Raw genomic sequence first — 18,964 nt, forward strand, 5'->3', positions numbered from 1 at the left:
GTTTTACATTTACTGAGTGCCTCGACCACTCGAGGCATTCATTACAGGCAGAGCATCGTAAGCCTGCCTGTAGTCTTTCGATGCTCTGTGTCATTGCCGGGCTCAGCGTGGAGCTACCGGCAATGACGGCAGTGAGGGGCTCGGCAGTGAGGGGGGTATTGCAGCAATGCCTGCAATACCATTAGAGCTCCTGGAAGCGATCTAATTCTCTGCGGACATATCAGGTATGTCCGCGGTCTTTAAGGACCGGTTTTGGTTGGATATACCTGATATGTCTGCAGTCACTAAGAGTTTAAAAACATCTCACCAAAAAGGTAAGTGGGTTGATCTCATAAGGGCAGGCATTAGAGAGAGAGAGAGAGAGAGAGAGGTAAAAACAAGATGGCTGCACTCACCTGAACATGCATACATTATAGGGTGCTGCTGGGGCCAATATATACAACATACAAAATACACAATCCAGTGCACTTGCTTATTCACTTTAAAAACACCTCACCAAAAAATAATGGGGGTTTAGTTACATTATTTAATCATATATTGCATAAGCCTGCCACAACATCAATGTACTCCGGTCTGGCCATATAGATATATATATATATATATATATATATATATATATATATATATATATATATATATTGTGATAAAGTGAATGCAGATAGGCCTATAACATTTAACCACAGAGGCAGTATGTGTAGTATGTGTTGTAGGCAACACAAACCAAAGTTTAGTTATGGGCCCCTGGGGTGGAGCATTTGGAGAGCAGGGTGGGCCAATGCTCCACTCCGCAGTTTGCATACACCTGGGAGAAATACGTTCCAGGCCAGAGTTTTGATCTGTCTCTCAACCCACTGCTCAGCTGCAGATAATCAGCTGCAGCAGTGGGAATAAACCCTTCCCTGCTAGGCAGGTAAAGGGGGATTACTGGCTTCCTCCCTGGAAGCAGATAGGAGAGACTCTGTTCTCTCCTGTGAGATAATCAAGGTGACTGAGCACTGGGTGTGCAGAAGGAAAGCAGTTAAGGCTGGCTTAGAGCACTGGGTGTGTTACTCTTTTTCTCTCTCTCTCTCTCTTTCTCGCTCTCTCGCTCTCTTTCTCTCGCTCTCTTTCGCTCTCGCTCTCTTTCGCTCTCGCTCTCTTTCGCTCTCGCTCTCTTTTTGCTCGCTCTCGCTTTTTTCTCGCTCTCGCTCTTTTTTTTCTCGCTCTCGCTCTTTTTTTTCTCGCTCGCTCTCGCTCTTTTTTTTCTCGCTCGCTCTCGCTCTTTTTTTTCTCGCTCGCTCTCGCTCTTTTTTTTCTCGCTCGCTCTCGCTCTTTTTTTTCTCGCTCGCTCTCGCTCTTTTTTTTCTCGCTCGCTCTCGCTCTTTTTTTTCTCGCTCGCTCTCGCTCTTTTTTTTCTCGCTCGCTCTCGCTCTTTTTTCTCTCGCTCGCTCTCGCTCTTTTTTCTCTCGCTCGCTCTCGCTCTTTTTTCTCTCGCTCGCTCTCGCTCTTTTTTCTCTCGCTCGCTCTCGCTCTTTTTTCTCTCGCTCGCTCTCGCTCTTTTTTCTCTCGCTCGCTCTCGCTCTTTTTTCTCTCGCTCGCTCTCGCTCTTTTTTCTCTCGCTCGCTCTCGCTCTCTTTTTTCTCTCGCTCGCTCTCGCTCTCTTTTTTCTCTCGCTCGCTCTCGCTCTCTTTTTTCTCTCGCTCGCTCTCGCACTCTTTTTTCTCTCGCTCGCTCTCGCTCTCTTTTTTCTCTCGCTCGCTCTCGCTCTCTTTTTTCTCTCGCTCTCGCTCTCTTTTTTCTCTCGCTCGCTCTCGCTCTTTTTTCTCTCGCTCGCTCTCGCTCTCTTTTTTCTCTCGCTCGCTCTCGCTCTCTTTTTTCTCTCGCTCGCTCTCGCTCTCTTTTTTCTCTCGCTCGCTCTCGCTCTTTTTTTTCTCTCTCGCTCTTTTTTTTCTCGCTCTCTCTCGCTCATTTTTTTTCTCGCTCTCTCTCGCTCATTTTTTTTCTCGCTCTCTCTCGCTCTCTTTTTTTTCTCGCTCTCTCTCGCTCTCTTTTTTTTTCTCGCTCTCTCTCGCTCTCTTTTTTTTTCTCGCTCTCTCTCGCTCTCTTTTTCTCGCTCTCTCTCGCTCTCTTTTTTTTTCTCGCTCTCTCTCGCTCTCTTTTTTTTTTCTCGCTCTCTCTCGCTCTCTTTTTTTTCTCGCTCTCTCTCGCTCTCTTTTTTTTTCTCGCTCTCTCTCCACCCCAGATGCTTGAATAATATATAAACACATGTATTAGATTACTCAATCATCTGGGGTGGCAAGACATAGCCGTGCATATTACATGTGACAATTCATGGCACAATGACTGACTTATGGGGCTGGCATAGATTTTTTTTTTTTTTTTTTCAGGGCTGCTTTGTATCTTCAGTCCGGCCCTGCCAGCATCTGCCTGGCAAAGAAAAACACTGTAAGGAGCAGTCCCAGATTCTTAAAATATATTGGTTTCTCTCAATAAGCACTATCACCCTGGACCATTTCAAACAAATCCATGCAGCCATTACTCCTGTAGGCCTCCAGTTTTTATAATGGAAGCCCTTAAAAGCTGTGAATTTCACCAAAATAAATCATGTGTCCAAAAAAAACCTCAAAGATCTAAATATTTTGATCTAGGCTTGTGAAATGGTTAAATTAGGGATGTCAAAATGCTCTTAGATAAATAGCCTGGGGTATGTACTTTCTACAAATATTTAGTATTGTGTATCAGTTTTGGATTCTCTCACTGTAATTCACTCCCAATAATTGTTTTATTACACAAAAAAACAAACAAAAAAAATCCTAAATTGATTTTTTTTTTCTTTAGATGCATTTGGTGTGTAGAACGTATTAAATGTAAAACTGAGAAACAAAATTGTGTTTTTATTGGGGGAAAAAAAAACCATAAAAATATATATATATATATATATATATATATATATATATATATATATATATATTGCTATTCACTATTGTGTTATGCATACATATTAGTTATCAAAATATACCTACCGGTATTTATGATTTAAAAAAAAAAATAAAAAAATTATATGTATGGGTGCAATTAAAAGGTGAAATTGTGGTAAAAATGCCAAAATGCCCTTGGTCACAAATGCATAACATCTCAAAATAGTCTTAGTCCTTAAGAGGTTAATATAATTTCAGATGAGTTATAGATATTTAGAAAATGTATTTCAGACATAATAAAAGCATGCATTATGGATAAAGCATTTATTTGATTATGGCAACTTAAAGAAGCCACTAAGAGTTCGAACGAATGGCAATAAAATGTACTTACATTTTTTTAAAGGAACAAGTAAACACTTGTATATTGCCTTATGAGTAGTAAACTTTGTCAAGAATGCATGACAACTGAGCCATTGAGCAGCTTCAAAAGGGAATGGATCAGACGCTTCTTTGGTGCCAATTGTCATATCTGTAGAAATGAAAAAAGGACATTGTCAGACTAGCCATCAGGTATACTAGGCTGATGCCTTTTGGACTAGTATGTGGGCTGCATCTTTTTCTCTTCCTCCTGCATGGCCTGTGTGCTTTAAAGCGGCACTGTCATGCCGAACTTACCTTTCCTCAATCTCTTCCTCTTCTCACCCTCTCTCGGGATCTGTTATTCATTTCTTCCATTCTTCTTTAGTTTTCTTTAAAACCATAAGACAAAGTAGGGACTCTTTGTCTTATGGGATTCCTCCGCTTGACCAGCTCTGACCAGCGGAGGAGCAAAGTGTGCTTCATTTCCGCTGGTCAGAGCAATTTTCCCATGATCCCTAGCTTTCCTCCCTGTTCCCACAATGCTTCCTGTCAGTATTGCCGAAAGTCCTGACACTTAGACAGAACGCCGGCAAAACTGCCGAATTGCATCCTAACAGAATGAGAAGAGTTTCTCCATTGGTGTTAGGATGCAATTCGGTACTTTGTTCGGATCGGAATTTCATTCAAATGAATGAAACTCCGATCCTATTCATTGCTGTGGCTGCATCTTGCAGCCGCTTAGTAGATAACTCCCTAATTCCCACGGTATCAGGGAGCTATCTACTAAAAGGCTGAAAGACCTAAACTGGTCTTTCAGCCAAATTTACTAACACCAAGTAAAAATGACTTGGTATTAGTAAATAATATGCCCCTACTCGCTATACCGCGAGTAGGGGCATGTCTAGTAAGCAGTGAGCAGCCTGTGGCTGCTCACTGTAGAAAAAAAAAAAAAAAAATATTGCCCCCCACCCCTAAATGACGGGTGGGGCCGTTAAGTAAAATAAGGGAGGGAGACCTATTGTACCCCCCCCCCCCGGCCCCCACCCCTGGGCGGCGGGTGGGGGCCATAATGTTAATAAAGGGGGGGGGGGACCTACTGTCCTCCCCCCCGGCCCCCACCCCTGGGCGGCGGGTGGGGGCCATAATAGTAGTAGGGGGGGGGGGGGACCTACTGTCCTCCCCCCCGGCCCCCACCCCTGGCCGGCGGGTGGGGGCCATAATGGTAATAAGAGGGGGGGGGGACCTACTGTCCTCCATCCCCCGGCCCCCACCCCTGGGCGGCGGGTGGGGGCCATAATGTTAATAAAGGGGGGGGGGGACCTACTGTCCTCCCCCCCGGCCCCCACCCCTGGGCGGCGGGTGGGGGCCATAATAGTAGTAGAGGGGGGGGGACCTACTGTCCTCCCCCCCGGCCCCCACCCCTGGCCGGCGGGTGGGGGCCATAATGGTAATAAGAGGGGGGGGGACCTACTGTCCTCCACCCCCCGGCCCCCACCCCTGGGCGGCGGGTGGGGGCCATAATGTTAATAAAGGGGGGGGGGACCTACTGTCCTCCCCCCGGCCCCCACCCCTGGGCGGCGGGTGGGGGCCATAATAGTAGTAGGGGGGGGGGGACCTACTGTCCTCCCCCCCGGCCCCCACCCCTGGCCGGCGGGTGGGGGCCATAATGGTAATAAGAGGGGGGGGGACCTACTGTCCTCCATCCCCCGGCCCCCACCCCTGGGCGGCGGGTGGGGGCCATAATGTTAATAAAGGGGGGGGGGGACCTACTGTCCTCCCCCCCGGCCCCCACCCCTGGGCGGCGGGTGGGGGCCATAATAGTAGTAGAGGGGGGGGGACCTACTGTCCTCCCCCCCGGCCCCCACCCCTGGCCGGCGGGTGGGGGCCATAATGGTAATAAGAGGGGGGGGGACCTACTGTCCTCCACCCCCCGGCCCCCACCCCTGGGCGGCGGGTGGGGGCCATAATGTTAATAAAGGGGGGGGGGGGGACCTACTGTCCTCCCCCCCCGGCCCCCACCCCTGGGCGGCGGGTGGGGGCCATAATAGTAGTAGGGGGGGGGACCTACTGTCCTCCCCCCCGGCCCCCACCCCTGGCCGGCGGGTGGGGGCCATAATGGTAATAAGAGGGGGGGGGGACCTACTGTCCTCCACCCCCCGGCCCCCACCCCTGGGCGGCGGGTGGGGGCCATAATAGTAGTAGGGGGGGGACCTACTGTCCTCCCCCCCGGCCCCCACCCCTGGCCGGCGGGTGGGGGCCATAATAGTAATAGGGGGGGGGGGACCTACTGTCCTCCCCCCCCCCCCAGGCCCCCACCCCTGGGCGGCGGGTGGGGGCCATAACAGTAACAAGGGGGGAGGACCTACTGTCCTCCCCCCCGGCCCCCACCCCTGGCCGGCGGGTGGGGGCCATAATAGTAATAGGGGGGGGGGACCTACTGTCCTCCCCCCCCCCGGCCCCCACCCCTGGGCGGCGGGTTGGGGCCATCATAGTAATAAGGGGGGGGGGACCTACTGCCCCCCCCCGGCCCCCACCCCTGGGCGGCGGGTGGGGGCACTAAGTAAATCCCCCCCCCCATCAAGGTGACTAGGGGTGCCCAAGCCCCTAGTCACCCACCCCCCACCCAAATAAAAAATGCCCCTACCTACCCCCCTCACCCTAAAAAATAGTGAGGGGGGAATAAAATTGCTAACCTGTAAAGTAAAATTAAACTTACCATTCGACGTCTTCTTTTTTCTAAAATCTTCATTTTTCAGCCCCAAAAAAGGCCAAATAAAAAACCATCATAGCCGTCGAACTAAAAATAAAATAAAAAACCCGACGAAAAAGAAAAAACCCGAGCGCACAAAAAAATAATCCATCTTCACCCATGGAGGGCTCCGCGCAGACTGAGCTCCGCAGGGCGGGGCAAGGCTTATAAAGCCTTGCCCCGCCCTGCAATTAGCCTAAGAACACTCTGATTGGTGGGTTTAAGACAATCAGAGTGCTCTTTGTCATTTTACAAGCGTGGGAAAGTTCTTTGGAATTTTCCCACGCTTGTAAAATGACACAGAGCACTGTGATTGGATGGCTTGAAATCCATCCAATCACAGTGCTCTGTGTCATTTTACAAGCGTGGGAAAATTCTTTGGAACTTTCCCACGCTTGTAAAATGACACAGAGCACTGTGATTGGATGGCTTGAAATCCATCCAATCACAGTGCTCTGTGTCATTTTACAAGCGTGGGAAAGTTCTTTGGAATTTTCCCACGCTTGTAAAATGACACAGAGCACTGTGATTGGATGGCTTGAAATCCATCCAGTCACAGTGCTCTGTGTCATTTTACAAGCGTGGGAAAGTTCTTTGGAACTTTCCCACGCTTGTAAAATGACACAGAGCACTGTGATTGGATGGCTTGAAATCCATCCAATCACAGTGCTCTGTGTCATTTTACAAGCGTGGGAAAGTTCCAAAGAATTTTCCCACGCTTGTAAAATGACACAGAGCACTGTGATTGGATGGCTTGAAATCCATCCAGTCACAGTGCTCTGTGTCATTTTACAAGCGTGGGAAAGTTCTTTGGAACTTTCCCACGCTTGTAAAATGACACAGAGCACTCTGATTGGCTTAAACCCACCAATCAGAGTGTTCTTAGGCTAATTGCAGGGCGGGGCAAGGCTTTATAAGCCTTGCCCAGCCCTGCGGAGCTCAGTCTGCGCGGAGCCCTCCATGGGTGAAGATGGATTATTTTTTTGTGCGCTCGGGTTTTTTCTTTTTCGTCTGGTTTTTTTTTTTGCGCTCGGGTTTTTTATTTTATTTTTAGTTCGACGGCTATGATGGTTTTTTATTTGGCCTTTTTTGGGGCTGAAAAATGAAGATTTTAGAAAAAAGAAGACGTCGAATGGTAAGTTTAATTTTACTTTACAGGTTAGCAATTTTATTCCCCCCTCACTATTTTTTAGGGTGAGGGGGGTAGGTAGGGGCATTTTTTATTTGGGTGGGGGGTGGGTGACTAGGGGCTTGGGCACCCCTAGTCACCTTGATGGGGGGGGGAATTTACTTAGTGCCCCCACCCGCCGCCCAGGGGTGGGGGCGGGGGGAGGACAGTAGGTCCCCCCCCATTATCGTTATGGCCCCCACCCGCCGCCCAGGGGTGGGGGCCGGGGGGAGGACAGTAGGTCCCCCCCCCCTTATTACTATTATGGCCCCCACCCGCCGCCCAGGGGTGGGGGCCTGAGGGGAGGACAGTAGGTCCCCCCCCCTTATTACTATTATGGCCCCCACCCGCCGCCCAGGGGTGGGGGCCTGAGGGGAGGACAGTAGGTCCCCCCTCATTCCCATTATGGCCCCCACCCGCCGTCCAGGGGTGGGGGCCGGCGGGGGAGGACAGTAGGTCCCCCGTCCCCCCCTTATTACCTTTTTTTTTTTTTTTTTTTTTTTTTTTTTTTTACAGTGAGCAGCCACAGGCTGCTCACTGTTTAGTGGACATGCCCCTACTCGCGATATAGTGAGTAGGGGCATCGGGGAGATTTGAATCTCCCTTGTGCTATTATGGGGGTCATATTGACCCCCATAGAGTGAGGGGAGGACCTGGGGGGCTAATGAAGTGGTGGGGAGCACTGCTCCCTGCCGCTTCTGTCTTTACATAATGCAAGGAGGGAGCTGCACGCCGGTAGCTCCCTCCTTGTAATAAACCGAACGAACAAACTAACACTGATACACAGTGTTAGTTTGTTCGTCTGATTTTTTCTATTCATTCATTCGTCTGTCTGATGAATGAATGAATAGGTGAAATTCCCGTTCGCATGTCCAGGTGTTTCACTGGGCATGTGCGGGAATCTCACAGTCTGTGTAGTGTGGGTAGATGACGTGTCCCACAGGGACTTCACCTACCCACACAAAGATGGCGGCGCCCTGAATATAGATCGGGGCAGAAAATAAAGAATAAGAAATAGGTAATGTGGGGGGCATAGGGGCATTTGGGGATGACTAGGGGGTCGATTGGATGTAGTTGAGGCGGGTTAAAAAAAAACGGAATTCGGCATGACAGTGCCGCTTTAAGTATGCTGCACTCTCACTATTCTAAGTTGTGCTGAGTGTATGAATAAAAGATTCTGAAGCTACCAAAGGAAAGAGACAGACTGAGAGGGAATAAAAACAATCAAAAGTAGATGTGCTCAAAACTGGAAATGCAGGATTTCACCTACCGTAATCCTATTAAAAAGAAAATTAAAACCACCCTAAGGTGCAGGTATCCAGGAGCTTGAAAATAGAAACTTTCTAACAATGGTATTGAGGAAATACAGTATATACAGTCATATACACAAAATTATAAACCAGAATTCAAATTAGCATAAACTGGCAATATATAAAGATTCTGTGTGTCTCACAATGGGATTACAACTGAAGATTATGCTATCTTTAGTGTACCTATAATCTTAATTTTAATAATGACAGGAGGCGAATATTTTGCATTATCTTTCTTTACTAACTCCATAGCAGCAAAGAAAAGAGTGACAAAACTGAGAACCGATCGCAATGCAGTATAGAGTATTAAGAGGTAACATATGACCTAATTTCCTCTTAAAGCATGCAACATCACAAGATTGCAATGCAGAATAATAATAAAGATAACTCATAAAAGTCCATGGTAAGATAATGGTAGAACAACATGTAAAACTGAACACAAAACAGGTAGATTCCAAGCGAAGACTTCCTGATGTCAAGTGACGATCTTCAGTGACAAGACGATGACATCTTGAATAGAGTCTTTAGTTCCTCGAGGTATCTGGTTAAACTGAAACGAGAATATAAAGGGTATTAGATTCCAAAAAAATGGTTGTGTAAAAACAATGAAATGTCTATCCCTTATGATTAAATTAAAACCACCAATATTAAAACAGAACAAATACATTCCTCCTGTCTATCGGTGCTAACTAAAACATCCCACCCACATGGCATATCTGCATAAGTGTATGAGTGACTCAAAATAGGCATTAGTACAATAATGGCAGAAAACAAAGCGTTGGAAATATGCATGAAAACAGAGAGAGGGACGAGCGAAAGAGAGCAGGGATGGAAAATACTCGCCTCCTGTCATTATTAAAATTAAGTTTATCGGTACACTAAAGCTAACATAATCTTCAATATTATTACATGACAGGAGGCTTCGTATTTTGCAATTTCAATGCTGAGAAAGTAAAGCAAAAGCTGGATTAGATGGAGGATGGAAGTAGAACGTCCTAAAGGTGGATTCACTAGTCCAGTCCGCCGCTCATAAGATATCTGGAAGGGAGGCCCCGCCGCGTAGGCGGAAGAGGCTGCGGCCACTCTAACTCAGTGTGCTCCAAAAGCCTGGTCAATCCCGGCAAGGGCTAAGAGCCATTTAACCCATCTGGCTAACGTAGTGGTCGAAACTGGACCGTAGGGGGGCGGACATAAGAGATGAGAAGTTGACGATTGGAAGAAGGCCGCAACTTTGTGGGAGCTTCCACGTATTGACGGAGAGTAGAGACCACACAGAGCTGAGGGTCTGAGGGAAAAAAAGGGGTAAAAGACAGAGGAAGAGTCGGATTTCGTGCATCTAGAGACCTGGAAGGTTACTCCCGCTGGACAAAAGGTAAATGCGTCGGCGTCAAAAGCGCGTACATCGGGCACCCGAAGAAAGGAGACTAGGCAGAGCAGGAAGGTGAATTTCGCCATAAGCTGGCGGAGTGATAAATTCTCGTTAGGAGGTCAGTCTCGTAAAAACTGTAAGACAATGCCAAAGTCTCGAGTATTTGGGTTCCGGGGGGCGCCGAAGGCGCCTGCTGCAGAGGAGTCTACAGATGAGTGGGTTCTGGCCCACCGGTGTCCCTTGAGTCGGCGTATGAGCCGCTGAGATGGCTGAACGTATCACGTTGATAGATTTCCCAGCTGTGAATAGGGAGGTGAGGAAATTCATGATGGAGGGAATAGGTGCCGTAAAGGGATTGAGATCCCGTCCCAGACACCAAGTTGTCCAGCAGTGCCATGCTGATAAGTAGCACCTCCTTGTTCCTGGTGCCCATGAATCCCATAGGAGATCTCTAGTTTCCTGCGATAAGTCCTCGGTTTGCCAGGAACCCATGAAAGAGTCCAGGCCACCAGAGGAAGCCGTTCCGCCCTGACCAGCGGATGGGGTAGTCCCATCGGGTTCCTGAGGATGGTCGGAGTATCTGGTAGGAGGAGGGGATCCCTGTTTGACAGTTCCAGAAGATCCGGGAACCATGGTTGGCTTTGCCATAGAGGCGTGATGAGAGTCAGCATCACCCTCTGTATGCGGATCCGGTGAAGGACTCTTGTAATCATTGAGAATGGCGGGAATGCGTAAGCTCCGTATTGTGGCCATTGTTGCAGAAAAGCGTCCGTTGCTAGACTCTCCGGGTCTGGGAGCCAGCTGAATAAGTCCTTTGTCTGACGGTTGTTGCGGGAAGCGAATAAATCCAGGGAGAAGGGACCCCTTTGTGCATCCAGTATCGTGAAAATATGAGGGTCTAGTTGCCAGTCGCTGGCGTCTCGCCAGTGGCGTGAGTACCAATCTGCTGTCATGTTGGATTCCCCCGGTAGGTGTTCCGCTAACAGCGTGATGTTGCGTGGTAGGCAATAATCGAAGATTTCCTTTGTGAGTTCTACTAGTGCTTGGGAACGTGTGCCTCAGAGGCGGTTGATGTATCTTACCGCCGAGACATTGTCCATCCAGAGCAAGATGCAGCAGTTGGATCGTTCCTTTGCCAGGCTGCGTATGGCGAACGATCCTGCCAGGAGCTCCAGACAGTTGATGTGCATAGAAAGCTCTTGGGGGGTCCATACTCCCGTGGAGGAGGTTCCGTCTGTTGCTCCCCAGCCTGAGCGTCTGGCGTCTGACTCCAGCATGAAGTCTGGCTGGTTTCCGAATATGGCCCGGCCGTTCCAGGCCTGCATGCAGTTCAGCCACCAGTGCAATTCCTCCCGAACCTCGTCCGACATAGGGACCGGTTTCTTCTTTATTTTTGGAATGACATTGTTATACACATATGCATTAAAACATAGGTTACATGGCATATTCATCCGTTTACATTGGTTTGGAAACCGTTCATGTTTCGGATTGCAATTGAATATACCGCGTCTGCAGTTCGGGTGTAGTTTCTCAAGTTTGCATAGATCCACTGTTTGGTGTCATATTTGTATATTTCGTAGATAGAGCATAGTAAGAACACAGTAAAAAGAAACATAATAAAACATGTTAATATCCTGCTAGGAGGGTCAAGCCTGTTGGCTTAAATTCTTACTCCGGGTTCAGTGTACCTATTTATACACCTTCAAACATTGCGGATTGGCCGGATATGTAAGAAACATGACCTCCCGTGGTTGTGGATGGGTAGACGTGGTCTGTCCCTCATCCACCTAGTTATGGCGAAACAGGGGGGGGATAGAATGGGGGGGGGGGGGGCGGGCAGGTGGGGGGGGTGGTTCCTCATGGTGGAGGTCGGAGCGCCGTGTAGGGGGGAAGGCTCCCTTGGTGTCCTCTTGGTGTCGGTGTTGGCATGGAGCATTGGGTCTGCAGGGTGGCCCTAGTATGGTCTCCTTTTATAACCCCCAATCGCCAGCCATCCACAATTCCCAGATTTTTTCGTAGGTTTTTATGTTGCCTCTCACTCGTGCTGTGAGGTTGTCCATAACTTGTATGTCTTTTATTTTGTGAATTACTGCGTTTACCTGGGGGATTGCTGGTTTAAGCCACGCCTGCGCCATGGTAAGTCTGGCCGCCAGTGTAATTTTATGTAGGAGTTTTTGTTCCTTCCTCGGCCAATCGTCTAGCGTTCTAGAGAGCAGGAACACCCATGGGTCTACTTTTATTTGCCTATGGAATACTTGTTCAAGTAGGCTCCCAATATCCCTCCAGAAGGCCTGTGCTGTTGGGCATTCCCACCACATATGGATGTAAGTCCCTTTATGTCCGCACCCTCTCCAGCACAGGTCGTCTGGGTTTTTTTTGCATGCGGTACAGTTTTACCGGGGTTGTATACCATCTCAGCATGGTCTCGTAGGCCTGCTCTTGTTGGGTGACGCATACTGAGATAGCCCTGTTCGCGTCCCATATTTCTCTCCAATCTGTGCCCTCTAGGATCTCCTTGAGGTCGGTTTCCCATTGTGTGGTGTAGTGTAGGTCGCCCCAGTCGGTGCTGTTTGTGCATAGGTGAGCGTATAGGTTTGTGATAAGTCCCTTTGGAAGATTTTCTTTGAGGCATATTCGTTCGAAACCTGTAGGTGTAGTTTTTGCTGCCGTTTTTGCTAGGTTGTGTTGTGTGAAGTCTCTTAGTTGGACATATCTAAAAAAGTCTGAGGGGCCTAGCCTGGTCCTCTCTGTCAACTTCTCAAATGACAATATTTGATTCCCTTCATATAGGTGTATCACCCTCTGTAGTCCTGCCTCCTCTATATTTTTGAAATCTCGGGCCCTCATTCCCGGTAAGAAAGCTCTATTTCTCAACAGGGGCATCATTGGGGAGGGTGCCGTGGTTAGTTTATGTTTCAGGGCTGCAGAGTCCCACACCCGGAGGGAGTTTAGAATGGCTGGGCAATCTGTGCGCAGGATGGCCCTGTGTTCTCTGGGTAGCCAGATGTAGAATTGGGGTAGGTCGGCTCCCGTTAAGCCGGCTTCTAGGTCTGCCCATCTGCGGTCGCCCGGTGTCGAATGCCACATGGCCACCTGTGCCAGTTGGGCCGCCAGGTAGTAGTTATAGAGATGGGGCAAACCCAGCACCCCTCCGTCCTTGGGTCTATATAATATGTTGCGGGCCACTCTGTGTTGTTTGTGTTGCCAGATAAAGTCCCCAATTGTCCTCTGTAAGGGGGCCAGGTCCGTTTTAGTGACGGGAATGGGGAGGGCTTGGAAGAGGAAGAGGAGTCTGGGGAGAATGCTAATTTTTTTATCGTGTGGACTCTCCCTATCCAAGATATAGGTTTATCTGTCGAGGTCAGCGCCAAGGGTCCTAAGAAGGGGGGTGTAGTTCGCCCCGTAAAAATTTGGGGATCTGCGGTCAGTTGTATCCCTAGATATTTTATGGCATTATGTGTTATATGTAAGTGGTGATGGTTCCTTATGTGTGTCGTGTCGTTTGCTGTCATGGCTATTGGGAGAGCAGCAGATTTGGACAGGTTGACCTTGTAACCTGAGAGGGCTCCGTATTCTGTTAGTTCTCTGTCTAATGCCGTCATTGAGTTCCCTGAGTTTGTAAGGGTGAGAAGGACGTCGTCTGCATATCCCGATACTTTGTATGTTTGGTCGCCCACTGCGATTCCCTCTATGGATCTGTTCGATCTGATTGCTTGTAATAGGGGTTCTAATGTGAGTACGAACAAGAGGGGTGACAGCGGGCAGCCTTGGCATGTGCCGTTGTGTAGGGTGATGGGGGTTGTTGTGGCGCCCGGGATCCGTATGAGTGCCTTGACATCAGTGTACATGGCTTGGATTGTTTTGATGTACGTCTCAGGGAATCGCAGATGTCATAAGAGTTCAAACAGGTATATCCACTTAACTCTATCGAACGCCTTTTCAGCGTCGAGGGAGAGGATGAGCGTTGGGATTCGTGAAGTCGTCTGTGTCCATATTAGGTCAATGTTGCGTCTGGTGTTTTCAAATAACTGACGGTCGGGGATGAATCTCACTTGGTCTGCGTGGACTAGGTTATGTAAGTGTGGGGAGAGTCTGTCTGCTAAAATCTTGGCCAGTAGTTTTACGTCATGGTTGATCAATGATATGGGTCTGTAGTGTTCTGGGTAGGTCGTGTCCTTTCCCGGTTTTGGTATTAATACTATGTGGGCCGTGGACATATCTGAGTCAGGATGTCCGCCCTGAATCAGGTGGTTGAACCACTTTAATAGGTGGGGTGTCAGTTCCTCTCTATATGTCTTATAATAGCTGCCCTCGTATCCGTCCGGGGCTTTACGTCCCTTAAGTCATGAGATGGCTCTGTCTATTTCGTCCGCTGTGAATTCTTCCCCTATGGTTTCTGTTAGTGAGGGGGTCAGTTTTGGGAGGTCTATTTTGTTAAGGTATTGTCTGATCTCATCCTGCATGTGTGGCGCTTTGTCGGCATCAGTGGGTGTGTGATTGTATAAGGTTTTATAGAATTCTGTGAATATTTGAGCTATGTCTGTAGGTGCTGTCTTAATCTGACCTGTGCGGTCCCTAATTGTCGTGATGTGTGTTTGTTTTGGTTGCGGGCGGAGTGTCCATGCCAATAGCGTGTGCATTTTGTTGGCCTGTTCATAGAATGTTCTCTTAGACCATGTCATTGCCTTCGCTACATCGTCCAGTAGGGTCTCTTTGATGTGGCGTCGGGTAGTTTGTAGGGCTGTGAGCCCTTCGGAGGTGGGGTTAGATTTGTGTCTCTGTTCTAGAGTGTGTAGGTCACGTAGGAGGGATTTTAGGTGTTGTGTTTTTAGTTTCTTTTTTCTGGTAGCTTCCCTAATGAGGGCACCCCTGATGACCGATTTATGAGTGGCCCATATGGTGGTGGGCGTCAGGTCCTGAGTGGTGTTTAGTTGGAAATATTCTACTATCTCCTTGCGTATAGTCTCTATGATATCTGGGTCCTGTAGTAGGGAGGTGTTTAGTTTCCAGTTCCATTGGGTTGCTGTGCAAAGGTTGCCTAGTTCTATGCTTATGTCTGCATGGTCGGACCATGTGATAGATCCTATTGAGGACTTGGTGGTCCTTTGGATGGTTTGGTTGTTAACTAAGAAATAGTCTATACGGGAATATGAGTCGTGGGGTGCGGAATATAATGTGTAGTCGACCTCTCCTGGGTGGTGGGCCCTCCACACATCTATTAGACCCGTTGTGCTTATAAAATCATATAACAATCTATCTTGTCTCCCTCTACCGTGCGAGCGTGGTAAACCCCTTATGGTCCCCCTGTCTGTGGCTGGGCACAGAGCAGCGTTACAGTCGCCTCCCATTATAATCATGCCGTGTTGTAGAGCCTGCAGTTTGTCAGCCATTTGATCCCAGAAATCTCTGGTTGGTTCGTTAGGTGCATAGATGTTTATAAGGTGTATAGTGTGTGCATATAACGTCCCGGAGACTTTAATGTATCGTCCGTCATTGTCTGGGTTGACCCCTGTGACCCGTAGTGGGCAGCGTTTGTGTATTAGTATCGCAACTCCGTTGCTCCGTCGCTTCATATCCCGTGCTGTATATGTGGTCTTTGAGGGATATTCCCAGAGTCTTGGGTAGGTGGGTTTCTTGCAGAAAAGCTATGTCTGGGCCTAGTCTTTTAAGTTCTCTGTATAAGAGCCTGCACTTTTTAGGGGCGTTCAACCCTTTGACATTTAGGGAGTTAATGCAAGTGAACATTGTGGTGTCTGGGGTGAGTGCATGTGAGCTGACTTACGGGTGTTGTCGTCTTGTTGATTCAGAGGTTTTGTCTTTGGGGTGTCCCTGATACTTGTTGCTTTGACCTCCTAGGTTGAGACGCTCCGGCCACCATGAGGGGCGGAGGTGCGAAGTAAAAAAGAGAGGTTGTTAATCTGAACATTTACATATTTACATAAACAGATAAAACTTATAAAACTTAAAAGGAAAATAAACCATCTGGTCTTATCTCTTGCCAGACTTGTGTGGGGCGTCTGCATCAGTGCTGCTGATACCGGAGAAACTGACGGAAGCCAAGCACAGAGATGGACACAGGTTTCTTCAGGAAGGAAGAGATTCTTTATTCGATTCACCGAACGGGACTCAGAGGGACTAATGTCACCAAAATACAACAAGATCTGTGTAGGTTCCTTATATAGGCATGTAACTCCTCCCATAATAAGCTCCACCCACACATACTCTTACCCAATCAATCGAACAAGAACTAACTTCCTGTTTGACCACATGGCTTGCCCAGCACAATGGAGGAGGGGAATACTACATCCGGTATTCTCGCACATGCTCCGTACACTACTGATTGTATCTTTGCCAGTGCAACCAACCGACCGATACACCAGTATATGCACGTACACATGCCACGTGGTAATCTCTGCCTACTAAATTTATTTTTACCGAGATTCCACCACATTCCCCCCTTTGATGCCTCTGATATTTTCACAATTCCGGAGGCATCACTTAACCATAGTTTGCATATACCTCAGGTTGCCATGAACCAGACCAGACCTTGCGATTAATGACATGAATCCCTCAACATTCCTCTTCCTGCACTGGTTCTCCCTGATTTAGAGCCTCATATCTATATATGGCTATATATTAATGCTCTGCACAGACCTAACTACCAAAGGAACAAGACATGGTAGGAGAAGACACAGCATTAAGATTAGCATGACTCCACCTACCAATGCCTTAAGACCTCCAAACTGCTCATACCAATTACCAAACCAACTACTTGGATTATACCCTTTCCATACCTGAGTAGGCACATGCGCTAGTTTAACCATATGGCTAGTAAGCTCAGCTATTGCTTGCCCTTCATCATCTATTTGAAGACAGCAATTGCTTAGGTTAAACTTCCCACATACACCTCCCTCTACTGCCAATAGGTAATCCAAAGCTAATCCTCTGCCCATGCAGCTGGCCCATAATAATCTATAATGCGCTGGGGAGGCCATTCATTATCTTCCCAGGTACCTATCTCTAGGGGTCCCCTTTTCTTCCTATGATTCACATCATATACTTTAACTCCCAAAGTCTCTCCTGTTTCAATAGGCAACAAGAAGAAGGATGGTTTGAGCATACCTAACACACATGCCCCTTCCCAGTCCTGTGGTAACTCCGAATAGACTTTCTTACCACAGATCCAGTACAAATTTGCCGGGGCTTTCCAACTAGATGTGATAGATCAAACCACACGTCCTTTAAATTGGCATAACTTGCAAACGGGTTAGGTGGTTCTGAGACATTTGAAGCCGACCACCAGGTTGTATTCTTTGTATTATCATTATAAGCTTTTTGCCCTAGACAAGTTAATTCTCCTACAGATGTATTAAACATTATTCCTTTCCTTGCTTTGCAAACATAACCTATAATGGAGGTCTTTAATCGCCACTCAGATTTACCTCTAACACTCATTTGATAATCGGCTTGAGAAGATATTATTTGTTCAATTGTCTCAGAACCAGAATACATTACCTCCTTTGCTTCCCAGGGCCATTGGTCTCCCATGTTCGTACCTCCACACACATAGCAGTTGGTCACATTAAGACTACCAGCAATACTCTCAGCTAGATCAATAAACAGGTTTTTAGCATTATGGGGGATCTTATTTTCTACACTCATCTCTTCATAAAAAGAATGGAAAACCTGATGAGTTTGGGATGCTACGGTATCGGTCTCTATCCCTATAAATAATATTGTCCCAGGATCCAAACCCGTCCCATATATCTGGAACCCAAATAAGTTTCCGAACCTATCTATAAATTGTTCAGGATTATTAATAAGTATATGGACTGGGTTACACTCCATAGACTTACAATATGGTTTGGTAGGCAACTTAGTAACAATCATATCCCTATCTACTGTCTGTCCCCAAGTTGCCCACCCCACACAAGACCAATATGGACAATAATTATAATCCCTATCTGGACATTTTGGATTTACGTACTTGTTTTTACTACTGGGACAAATGTACTTATCATTAGACCCATACGTTCTCTCCCATTTAAGATCCGCGCATACATTCCACGGTTTTCTACCACTTGATATTACCTTACATGCATCAAATAGCAGAACACCCGAAGAATGTACGGTTTCTAATACTGTTTTATTTATTAGGGTCCCCTGTGGGTCTCCATTCCGGAGGGTCAACCAAATTGTACGGGGTTGATACTCTGGATTGAAGCACTTAGGTTCTCCTACTCCTAAATGGCATACACTATATTCTATACCTAAGTATCTACACCTAGATACATATCCTTTACACTCATATTGTGAATGCCAAATAAGGGTCTGGGAAATATGATTACCTGTTATAGTAGTCTTAATGCAAACCTCACAGCTAGGTGTGTCGGTACCTCTACCTTCCTGAATAATTAAAATCACAAAAATATACATTATCAAAAGCATTTCTTTCGACGTTTTCATCCTCAGTCTTCGTCCGTGCGATGGCACCTCAGCTTCCAGGATGTAAGGGCTGCAAGGAATGGAGTTCTGCAGGTCCTCTCTTCCCTTCACAGAGGTCCCTTCAAGACACCCTGGCTATGTCACGTGGGTAAGTGGTCAGCCTTTATTATGGCCGTCAAAACACTCACTTACTGATCTCTTTAAACACACTTGAAATCCCGATATCTCCTCATCACTCCGACTGAGTCGTGCGCTTCAACCGGATCTTGCAGGGATTCTCTGGATCTGTTGTAGCTTGCCAAGAATCTACTGCTGCTGGTTTAACCCTGGAGTGATGAATCCACGGAGTCACTTCAGCCACCTTTATAGCTGTAGGGGTAGACAAAAGAACAACATAAGGACCCCTCCACTTAGGCCCTAACGTACACTGTTCCACTCTTTAATCCATACTTGATCTCCTGGATGATAGCTATGAACAGGGGGATAAATATTCACAGGTAATCTATCTTGTACCCATTTCTGTACCTCCTCCATAGTTTTACCCAACTCTACAACCTGCTGCCGGGTAATTCCTTCTCCCAACTGACTCAAATCCCCCCTTAAGTTACCAAGTACGGGAGGTGGACGCCCATACATGATTTCAAAAGGTGAGAGACCCATCATTCT

At 47.5% G+C, this 18,964-nt stretch overlaps 1 protein-coding gene across 1 annotated transcript in view; it reads right to left on the reverse strand.

The window, feature by feature from the left end:
* LOC134609422 (telomerase reverse transcriptase-like) overlaps positions 1-18,964 on the reverse strand; it is a 741,267-nt gene that overhangs the window by 118,986 nt on the left and 603,317 nt on the right. Inside the window, exon 10 of the mRNA XM_063453098.1 lies at positions 3,289-3,426. Coding sequence (XP_063309168.1) covers positions 3,289-3,426 — 138 coding nt within the window. The remainder of the gene's footprint in view (positions 1-3,288; positions 3,427-18,964) is intronic.

Source organism: Pelobates fuscus, chromosome 4, assembly GCF_036172605.1.
Source record: "Pelobates fuscus isolate aPelFus1 chromosome 4, aPelFus1.pri, whole genome shotgun sequence".
NCBI lineage: Eukaryota > Metazoa > Chordata > Amphibia > Anura > Pelobatidae > Pelobates > Pelobates fuscus.